Genomic DNA, 12,366 nt, shown 5'->3' on the forward strand with positions numbered 1-12,366 from the left:
TGCCAGAACATGACCATCATTGTATACACGAGGCGACACAAATACAATACTGCTATAGCATCTAAGGCGCATCATTACCTACGAAAGCAAGACATGCGATCAAGGCAGCATTGAGCAGCCAGGCCGTAGATTTTGGACGGGAGAGTGCTCGGAGTCACTGGTGATAACAGCCACACCATGTCCACACCCAGAGAGGACCACGCCACTACCCAAACAGAAAACAGGACGATAATATAAGCGCCCGTCACAATTTATACATGAATAATGCAGAATTCAGTGTAAGCAAATTTCCACCTTGTTACCTGATTTTTGTTCATTATTATGCAATCTTAGCACTAAATATATTATAAAAGTAGTTTTTAGCTGGACTAAAGGAATAATACGCTTTTTAAATATGTGTTGTACCGCTGTGTTTCCCCTCTGCTCGTGAGATCGCTGCGTGATGCAGAGAAACAGTTGCTGAAAAAATGGGAGAATAGAGAAATTGGCGTTTGCTTTTCCGAAAAACAAGAAGGGAAGTAGCACTCATAAAGAAAATAGAAAAAAAAAATATTATAAATAAAACCTGATTGGAAAATAAACAAGTTATAACTTTTGCCCAAGAGTGAAAATTATATATATATATATATATATATAACACTTTGCCAATATATAGTATATATATATATATATATATATATATATATATATATATATATATATATATATATATATATATATATATATATATACTGATATACACACACAGTATATAAGGGTGCAATATTATACTCAGGGGCGGGTGTGCAAAGTAGGGTTTACATGGTATAAGTTTTCGATTTTGTGTTTCATTCTGTTCACGTTATGGAAGGAATAATAAGGCACATAACTGGCAGTCAAAAAAAAACCTGAATGAGTAATCATATAAGCAAACGCAAAATAAAAAATTGTTTTTTACAGGATGGTAACAGACAATAACACAAAGAGAAAGCCACATCAAATCGGAGGGTTATGCCATAAAATTATTAGTTGTGAATTTTCTTTGATATTCAGCAGTAATTTTAAAGAGAAATACTGTCCTAAAATTATGTAAGGGTCGCGTGTGTGTGTGGATGTATGTGAGTGTGTATTCGGCACTGATCCTCCTTTAATATCTATTATTGCACACTGATGTCCACTCTGGGAAGAAATAGTGTTATCGCCACCAGCCTAGAGAATAACTTTGTTGGTACGACACTCAAAGGCCTCCAGTACATTATTGGATATCCGATTTTGCCTCCCACTTTATTTAGTTTTCTCTTGGTCTTCCGGTACTCGAAAATTTTCGCAGGAAAACATACGCTCGAGCTTATGACTTAAAGGACTGTGTATCCATAACGCTTCGTTTTATAATTAAAAATGGCTGTGTATGGACAGTATGTATATCTTTATATATATATATATATATATATATATATATATATATATATATATATATATATATACATATGTGTGTGTGTGTGTGTGTGTGTGTGTGTGTGTGTGTGTGTGTGTGTGTGTGTGTGTGTGTGTATATATATATATATATGCTATAATATATATAATATATATAACATATATATATACTAAAACGTTTGACAACTATTTGACAAACACTGTGCACATTTAAAAGCATACATCGAAAAATTTCATAACACCTTTCTTCTGTACTAACAAATTCATTCTGTTAAAATATGGACAGTAATGAAGCTGAAACAAAAATGGAGAATTAATGTAACCTACATATGCTTTGTATATGATACAAGAAAACATTTCAACTGCATAGGACTCAGTGAACAGGGCAAAAGGTAGTCTACAAAGATATGGTTGCAACGTTCAAATAGTGTTTAATGGGTTATATAGATATTACACTGTGGTATTACAGTAAAAGATATGTCATATATATATATGTTATATTTTATATATATATATATATATATAAGTATATCACTATATATATATATATATATATATATATATATATATATATTGAATTGTGTGCTTAGTTAGGTAAGGCTTCCTGTCATGGGTGTTTATAAACTGATAGCTGATGATGACTGTGCCGTTAGAATGAGGTTCCTGTAGATCTTACCTCCATGTAGACAGAGCCGTCATTTCGGCAACGTTGGATAAATACATTATTCTCCCACACTGTCGTCTTGTATTAGAAAAAACTTGCATCTTCTTTAAATCAGATTTTTTTTTTACGGTTTGTGTAGCCGGATTTCTTTAACAGCCGATCTTTCCAAGTCTTGATTGACAAAGTCTCTCGTACCAAAAGCGTTTAATACGGTTATTTATATTCTTTTTATACAGGTGATAGGGCACCGTCCTCGCTTGTGCTTGTGCGTGCGTGCGTAATAGTATGAACAGGATTGCAATTACCTGCACATGCTCCTTTTGATTTAAGTTTAGTGAAGTTATGTAGTTTCAATTAAATGACACTCGAGTATTCTTCTAAAGTCTCGGCTAACCCACGTTAAGAAATGTGAGACATAGAACTTGATATACTGCAGTACAAAATACTAGAGATATTTAGCTATTAGGCATCAATTTACGGTTGAAAATAATAATTGTGGTTTTAGGGATATCGCAGTAACTTGTTTTATAAGGATCAATGACAGCCACCAGTATCCCAGTGCTGACGAAATCCCTACAAAAAAGAGCCTTCTATTTATGTGAAGGAAGTCAGAAAGTTTAATTCTAACTCCAACAGAAAGGGCACATTTTATCATTACCCCCGACTTCTTTTATTTAAAATGGTTGCCTTGCTTTGATTAGAGTTACACCTCGAACTTCTCAAACTGACAATATACTATGGGAGATAGACATCATCACTCTATTTTTGATTTGAATATTAAAAATAGTTTCTAAAGGAAAATATATGACTCTCAGAATTATATGAAATAAAAGAATAAATGGATATCAGTTTAAGGCTAATGAAAATTTCGTGGTATTCTATTGTGACAAGTTATTTCTTTTCTTAATTCTTAGACAGAATAAAAATCTTAAGCGATTCTTGGTCATACAAGTAGACTTTTAGTTCTGTGTGCAAGACCAACTCTATTTGACAAGTAAAGAAAGTTTATGTAAAGACGTCAACTTCAAGAGAGAAGAGAGAGAGAGAGAGAGAGAGAGAGAGAGAGAGAGAGAGAGAGAGAGAGAGAGAGAGAGAGAGAAATCCTTGAAATAAAATGCTTAATAGTCGTGATATTTGAAGTATTGAAATATAAATGACTATAACTAGATTAGCACTTCATCCATTAAATCAATAAGTGAAGAGAAAGTCATATTCTAATACATTTTAGTGTGTGGTACAACAGCAATCAGTCTTATTTAATGCAACACTTGGACTGGCGTCCTAACAATAGTGGTAGGCAGAGATTTTATATTACGAGAAAATGGTCATAGCATTTCGAGGGATTTTTGAGAGGAAATCTCGCAAACCATCAATAAAGTCTGAGTATGGTCATGCGAAAGGATTTGTATTTTGCAATGGATTTTTTTTATTTCCTTATTAATGCAGAGAATAACATTAAAATTGCAGAAAGATAATTTCTTGCCTTTTCACACTGTCGGTAGAATTAATAAGAGCTTATTTAAAATAATATGTAAAGGAATGTACTTAAAATGCTTGAGGATGAATATTTCGTTTGCATTTGGAACACTATCTTTTCTCTATCTCTTTTAATCTCTTATATAATATATTTTATATAGAATCATATATATATTTATATTTATAATATGACTCCTTTGTGTGTGTATACAAACACACACACACACACACACACACACACACACACCACCTGAAGTGTTTGATGATGATATATATATATATATATATATATATATATATATATATATATAAACATATATATATATATCTTACTCTCATCAAACACTAATATATGAAATGATGTTAAATGAAGATTGTAGGAGTCAGCTTACCACTTGTGTGCACTGTTACTTAGGTTTATGCTGTAACAGGTAAACCAGATTTTTCCTATCTTTCAACACTGTAATAGATCTATATATATATATATATATTTATCTTATATCTTTACCTTCACCCCTTCCATTCATATATTGTTTTTGATATATATTGTTTTAGAATACAATATATATATATAAATTTATCATATATTATATATATCTTTTCTTGATGCTATGATATATATATATATATATATATCATATATATATGGTATTTACTATATCATATATATACAAAACTGGCTTCCAACATCTATATCACAGAATGAAGAACTTAAATCACTTACTGACTACAGGATTCGTATCTGAGGAGATTAATAGCTTTCACGAGTGACATTCTCATCCAACAAGAGAGCCTTTGAAACCCCTCTCATTCTCCATTTGGTATTTCTCTGACACTGAATAACGACTCATTTCTTTTGCAGATTGTAGGAAGCTGTATCCCTTGAAGTTTGATGAGGGAAGCATATTGTTAACGACTTTACCTTGAGATTCAGACCTTTTCTTGAGTTCCTTCACTGACTACGCTCCTATCAACATCGTACCTTTGGAATTTTGAGTCTCAAAAGGAGCTGCATTTCTAGCAGTGAAACAGAGCAGGATTTATCTTTTGGTTATATCGATATCCATACAGAGGCTGAACCTTCCATCTAAGTACTGTAGTACTGAGAATAAGTGTTCTTTAATTTACCATATTAACTTTTTTTTATATTTCTATCAATATATTTTTTCTTTCTTTAACCTTACATTCTTATATTTCTTACAGTATTTAAGAAAACATATAGGAATTGTATTTAGCATTTTTTTTTACCTTAATAGCTATAAGGAGAATGTTTGGTATAAGTAATGTTAAAGATAACTAAGGGAGCAGGATGGATCGTCTGAGATACTACGGCCATGTAATAAGAAGAGAGGAGGTGGAACCAATCAAGAGAACTAAGAACATACCAGTGATGGGGAGGATGAGTGTGGGGCATCAGCGAATCAGATGGATGGATGTGGTGAGGAGGGATATGGGTGAGGTGGGACTTGGGGAAGAAGATGCTAGGAATAGAAATAGGTGGAGAAAGTTGACTTCATCGACCGACCTTGCTGTACAGTGGGATTAATAAGGTTGAAAGAAGAAGAAGAAGGAGAAGAAGAAGATATATATACTGTACATACATAAATGTATACACACACACACAGGACACACAGGGTTGACACACACACACACACACACACACACACACACACACAATGGTTTATATATATATATATATATACAATATATATATATATATATATATATATATATATATATATATATATATATATTTAAATATAAATTTATATAAATGCCCCAGAAGTCACAAGTTACAGCATAAACACAAAGGAACAGTCAAACACACATATATATATATATATATATATATACCATATATATATATATATATATATATATATAGTATATAAATGGGATGCATAGGCTGTAATACACATTTAGTTCTTTTTTTTTTCAACCTTATTAATCCTACTGTACAGCAAGGTCGGCAGCTCGATTAAACTTTCTCCATCTATTTCTATTCCTTGCATGTTCTTCCCCCAGTCCCACCTCACCCATATCCCTCCTCACCACATCCATCCATCTGATCCTGCTGACACCCCACACTCCTCCTCCCCATCACTGGCATGTTCTTAGCTTTCTTGATTGGTTCCACCTCCTCTCTTCTTATTACATGGCCATAGTATCTCAGACGAGCTTCCCTGGCCATCTTCTTAACATTACATATACCAAACATTCTCGTAATATCTTGACTCTCCCTCCTTTCCAGTAGTGATATTCCAGCAATCCATCTCACCATCCTCATCTCGGTTCTTTCCAACAGTCCATCCTCTTTCCTCTTAAGTGCCCAAATTTTTGCCTCATATAATAGTACGGGCCTGATAACTGTCTTATAAATTTTCATTTTAAGCCTTAATGGCATTTCCTTGTCTAAAACAACTCCAATTACTTTCCTCCATTTTTGCCATACTTCTTGCACTCTATGTCTCACTGCTTTCTCAGTACCTCCCTCCTCTGCTGTCATTGATCCCAAGTAGTTAAGCTCATCGTTCTATTTTAGCATTGTACCATCTTCCACTTGAATGTTTACTTCTTTATGTCCTTCTTTACCACTAATTATTAGCTCTGTCTTTCCAATTTTCACTTTCAACCCTTTCTTTTCTAAGGCTCCTTTCCATGTTAAAAACCTTTCTTGCAGTTCTTCTCTGTCTGCTATAATGACTAAATCATCAGCAAACATCAGTTCCCACAGTTCTTTGTTGTTCCTTAATTCTGATGCCAGAGTGTCTGTAACGACGAGGAACAAGAATGGACTCAGAGCAGATCCCTGATGGAGGCCCACCTCCACAATGAATGCCTCAGTCTCCCCATATTTTGTCTGTACACTGGTTCTTGCCCGCTCATCTTCACTAACCTTACCAACTTCTCTGGTAGTCCTATTTGTCTCAGACACCAATAAACTACTCTTCTTGGTACCCTGTCATGCCTTTTCAAGATCCACAAAACATATGTAAACTTTTTCCTGTTTTCTTCTAAATATTTCTCTTGGTCTTGTCTTACTATAAAAACAGCATCCGCTGTGCTCTTTCCTTTCATAAACCCAAACTGCTGCTCATGATTACGTATCAACTCTCTTGACCTCCCTTGCACTATTCTTTCTAGTATCTTGAATACATCCTCCAAAAGCTTTATTCCTCTGTAGTTCCCACAGTTTAATACATCTCCTTGTTTGGTTATACACTTTGATCATCCAACTATTGTTCCAGTCCCTTGGCATTTCCTCTACATCCCAGATCATTTCCAATAATGTGTGCACCCACTCTGCCTAGATTTCCCAATGCTTTAATCATTTCTATTGTTAACTCTGACTTTCCTGCAGCTTTATTTACTTTTCCTTTCTTTATAGCATTCTCGACTTCACTCTGTCTGATGTTTGCTATTGGCTCATCTACTGGGGGAACATTTTCCAGTTCTTCACACTCATTCTCAATATTTAATAGTTGTGAAAAATATTCTTTCCATCTTCTCTTGACCTCTTCTTTCTCAGTAAAGATATTTCCATTTTCATCTTTAATAACTCCTACCTCTCCTATATCCTGCCTGTCTTTTCTTCTCGCTTCTGCCGTTCTGTAGATTATCTTTCCTCCCTCTGGTGTTCCCATCATCTCATACCACTCTCTCTGGTTTCTCCCTTTGTAATCGCTACCTTTCTTTTTGTTTTCCTCTTTGTCCATCTGTACTCGTCTCTTGTTTGGTAGTTGTTATCTTCTCTCCACCCTCTTCTGGCTATACGCTTTTCTTTCAGAGGTGTATACACACACACACACACACACACACACACACACACACACACACACACACACACACATATATATATATATATATATATATATATATATATATATATATATATATATATATATATATATATATATATATATATATATATATATATATATATATATATATATATATATATATATATATGTAGAATCTACTGGTCACTTTTACCAGACACATGTGTAATTCTAATAGCCACAATGCCTCTTAACTTCTCGAACTCTTTGCGCTTTTTTCGGGTATGCTTGTAACTACGAAGCCGTAAGATCCAATCGCAAGAAATTGAAGAAGCTGTGGTTGCCGGTCACGGGAAACGAACCCGTGTCACTATAACTACAAGGAGGTCACGTTGCCGACCTGACCACGAGAAGGATAAAAGTCTGTTACCTCTCGCACATACATATACCTGTCATTTTCTGATATATTTATTAGAGCTGGAATAGACCCATCTCACCATCGTAGCCAAGTTGGCAATCGTTTTTATTGCTTTTTAGGCTGAAATATATATGTAGAATCTACTGGTCACTTTTACCAGACATATATGTATATTTTAATATTAATAATGCCTTATATATCTTTACTTCGAATTTTTCGTGTTTTTTTTATATATATGCTTGTAACTATGAATTGTAAGATCTAAACCCAAGAAATTGAAGAGACTGTGATTACGGTCGGGAAACAAACCCGCATCAATTATACCTCAGGTATTAACGTAATTGTCATTAATTTTATGTTAGTCTCAGCCTTGTGATTTTCTTTTAATTGTTGATTTATTTAAGGTTAAGTTTGGTTTTGCTTGTGACAAGGCTGTGTTGCTAAAGACATTTGGTGGCCTCCTCCCCGGCATTGGAGTGTGTAAAAGTTTACTCCTAACTCCCTCTATTGTTTTTTTTTTGTGTTGGTGAGAGCTGCCATGGACTCTGGAGTGTTGACTGGCAGTTTTTGTCTCGTGTTTTACGGTGGTCGTCCTTGGAGACAAAAGTTTTCTTCGGAGGGTATGATTCCTCCTCTAGTCAGTACGGGCCTGACTTGCATGCCTCCCACACATTTAAGCCACTTATTGGATCGTTTGGATTACCTTTTGCGCTGTGGGCTCAGTTCCTGTGCCACCCACGGCTTTCTGAGCTATTGTAGCCTACCCTAGGCTAGTGTTTGTGCATGGTGTGGACTTCCTGCGGGCTCAGGACGACGCAAGGAATTATTCCCGGCCGAGTGGACGCAGGAAGGGCGCCTCTGCATCCTCCAGGACGTCTTCTTCATCAGTGCGGCAGTTGTGGGGGCATTGTGGCCCGAGGAGGAACGTAGGGAGTCTGTGAACAGGTATTGTCCTCTTGGTATTTATTTCAGGGTGTCACTACCAGTAGTATACCCCTGTTGCTACCTGTGCTCCAGAACTCCCTCCGATAGCTGTGACCTGTTGAGTGACGCCGTCCCTGGTTGCTTGTTGTGAGACCGTGTCAGAGTTCCCCGGTGCTATGACCCTCAGCCTAGCACCACTAGATGCCAATAAGTGTGGGTGTAACCCTTTGTTCCCCTATAAACTGTGAGGAGCTATTCCTTAGTTTTGGTATTTTTGAAGTTGTTTTAGAGAACAATTTATTGCCCCTATTTTTCTCATTATTATTATTATTACTATTATTACTGTTATTATTATTAATGTTAAAGTTTAGTTTTATAATATTAGGTAGGAATTTAAGTGTTTTCTTTCTGTATGTCTCCTCCTTCCTTCCTAACCTTATTTAGTTATAGGTATGTTATTTGGGCCCTTATTTGATACTGCTTATGTGCTATTTTTCTACTGTCTTAGGGATTTAGTTTTAGAGGTTAGGTAATCCTACTGGATTTATTTAAGGACTGCATATTTTGTCCTGTAGTCACAAGGCTGACTGTTGTTTATTTTCTTGCTTTGTGTAATAAATATTGTTAAGTTTTCTCTCGTGTTTTCGTCTCCATTGACCTTTATTTATTGGACACTGTATTACTGCCCTCTCTTTACTGGTGCTTTAAGAACTTGCACCACAGCCCTCACAAGGGTCGTAATAATTGGCAACCGTGACAGGACAGAGAGCTCAGGGTGTTCAGTGATTGGGTCTGTGGAGCGGCACGAGTGAACGCTTCAATATTTGTTGCCTTGTTGAGTATTGTTGCCTTCCCCCCCGAATTATTTAATTTTGCATCATGGAGGAATTTATTTTTGATCCAGCCGAGTTTTTGGGGTCGGCTGATTGTTTGAAGCATCTGCCGGTTTTGAATAAGAAACATTTAATAGAGTGTGCACGGTGGTTGGGTATTGTGGTGAAGTCTTGGACTCGAAGAAGGAAGTTTTGTTGTTAGTCAGGAGTAAGGTTAGTCAGGATATGGCTGACGCAGAGCATTTGGTTAGCGATAGGGGAGAGTGATTTAGGAAGTGTTGGTGAAGGGAGTGTGGAAGTGGATAGTGACAATGTGAGTGTGGCAGCTGGTCTAACCTTGTTTGAGGATCCTCCTCATATCGGGTACCCTGTATGAAGGTCCTGCAAATTTTCCTGAAGGTTTCCTTAAAGGTAGTGGGAATTTGTCTAATAATCCTTTTTGCCTCTTAATTCTGTACCAGTGGAACCTGTCCCCTTTCTAATGTTTTGGGTGAATCTAAGGAGGACATGGAATTTAAATTAATATGTAAACGCATAGAGTTGCGTAAGATTGAGTTTGAGGAAAATGAGAGGGCTAGGCGTCATGAGAGGGAGATGGTAAATCTAAATCTGGAAATGGCTAAGCTACAGAGAGCAAATATGGCTAGCTCACCAAAGGTAGAGGTTGAAGAGAAATTTAATTTAGGTGCGGCACTTAAATTAGTGCCTATGTTTGATGAGAAGAACGTCCCAGAGTTCTTCAAGGCGTTTGAGCGCGTGGCTACCCGATTGTCTTGGCCCACAGAGATGTGGACAGTTCTTATCCAGTGTAGGTTGGTTGGCAAGGCAATTCGGGTATATAATGCCTTGTAGGAGGGAGTAGCTCGGGACTATCAAAAGTTAAGAGCTTGGTTTTGAAAGCGTATGATCTGGTCCCTGAGGCCTATCGCCTCAGGTTTCGTAATTACACTAAACACCCTGCACAGTCCTTTGTAGTTTGCCGCATAGGAGGAACAGTTTGACGACTGGTTAAAGAGTCGACAGGTCGTATTATATTACGTGAACTGCTGCTCCTTGAAGAATTTAAGAAAGCCTGTAGCAGGGGAGTTGAGGGTACACCTAGAGGAGGTGAAGGCTACTAAAGTGAGTAATGCGCTCAGTTAGCGGATGAGTATGTGTTGACTCATCGGTCTGGTAGTGGAAATTTCAATTATAAAATGTTGAATAACCCTTATATCACTCCCCAGTGGTGGTAGGAGAGGAGAAGTCTCTTTGTCGATTCCCCATATATAAAAATGTTAACCCTAATTCTTTTTCAGGTGGTAGGGATATGGGTAGAGTCCAAGGAGGGTCTCCTCTCCCTATAGAGTTTTTGTTAATAGGGGTTACCTAATATAGGGTACTACCAGGTCTAATAATAATGGAAATAGAGGTTCAGGTCGTCGAGGAACTTGCTACTGGTGCAACAAACCAGGGCATTTCCAAAGCCAATGCAATACTATCGACGTTACCTGGAACGTAATGGTCAAAGTCCTGTGGCTGTAATTCCTGATAGGTCTAACGTAAATAGTAGTGCTGTAGACAGATCTGTAGTAGACAGTAGTAGTGTAGGTAGTAATGTCAAAGATGTTCCTAATGGTCATGTGACTTGAGTTTGATAAATATGTATGGCCTGGAAAGTTGATTTGTGATGACTGTGTTGTCCAGGTTAAGTTTCTTAGGGACACTGGTTCTGCCCGGTCGTTGATTTTGAAGACTACTTTGAATGGTGGTACTAAATATACTGGTAATTTTGTAGTGTTGGGAGGTTTCCCAGATTCAGTTGTGTCTGCTCCTTTGGTTAATGTCCACTTGTCTTTTCCAGGATATGATCGGATAACTGAGTTAGCTGTGGTGGATAGTCTATATATCCCTGGAATTGATGGTATCCTGGGAATGACATGCTGGATAGTGAAGGTCGGGAGCTGTTATATATTGTCCATTAATGCCAGTATGACTGTAATATATCGGTCTGCAGCAAGAGCTGCTAATTTACTTGATGAAGATAATGATGATGACTTAATGTTAAGTAGTGTAAAGTTAGATATAGAAAGGCCCGGGTCAGTAGAGAGTAGTGTAAGTGATGTAGTTAGACCTTTTAACTTTGATTGTGACAGAGCTGCTTTTATTAAAGCTCAGAAAGATGAATTTAATTTTGATTTGGGTGATGTCGAGGATCTGACTAAGCCTAGGTTTGGTATTGTAAAAGGTCTTTTATACAGGTTTAGTCGTCCCGCCACTGATGATGTAAATAAAACTGGTCGTGTTGAACAGATCATAGTGCCATCTCAGTTCAGAAAATCTATGTTGGAATTAGCTCTCACAAATTTCTTTTCAGGTCATTTGGGCATGTTGAAAACTTTCCACAGTTTGACTAGATATTTCTGGTGGTCTGGAATGAAACTGAGTGTGAAGCAGTTCATCCGAGAGTGCGAAACTTGTCAAGTCATGGGGAATAGAACCAGGGTATTCCTAAAGCCCCGTTGCATCCCATACCTGCCATAGGTGAACCATTTTCAGAGTTGGTTATTGATATGGTGGGTCCTTTACCCAAGACTAAAACTGGTTATGTATATTTACTAACTATCATGGATAGAGCCTCTCGTTTTCCTGAAGCTATACCTATGATATATTAAAGTTTGTTTTTGAAAAGTTAATGGATTTCTTTTCCAGGTATGGTCTCCCTTGTGTAATTCAGACCGACTGTGGGATGAATTTCATTAGTAAGGTATTTAGGGGTAAATGTGCTGAACTGGCCATTCAGCACATTACCATAGCTTATCATCCGGAGAGTCAAGGTTTGGTGGAAAGGTTTCATCAAACCCTCAAGTCTGTACTTAA

At 36.8% G+C, this 12,366-nt stretch overlaps 1 protein-coding gene across 1 annotated transcript; it reads right to left on the reverse strand.

The window, feature by feature from the left end:
- Positions 1 to 6,086: 6,086 nt before the first annotated feature.
- On the reverse strand, positions 6,087 to 7,269 carry LOC136840469 (uncharacterized). Its single transcript, XM_067107140.1, has 2 exons — positions 6,925 to 7,269; positions 6,087 to 6,512 (listed from the first exon to the last, which is right to left on the reverse strand). Exons 1-2 carry the CDS (start codon positions 7,267 to 7,269, stop codon positions 6,087 to 6,089), a joined length of 771 nt encoding a protein of 256 aa, XP_066963241.1.
- Positions 7,270 to 12,366: the final 5,097 nt, after the last annotated feature.

The sequence above is a fragment of the Macrobrachium rosenbergii genome, chromosome 7 (assembly GCF_040412425.1).
Source record: "Macrobrachium rosenbergii isolate ZJJX-2024 chromosome 7, ASM4041242v1, whole genome shotgun sequence".
Taxonomy (NCBI): domain Eukaryota; kingdom Metazoa; phylum Arthropoda; class Malacostraca; order Decapoda; family Palaemonidae; genus Macrobrachium; species Macrobrachium rosenbergii.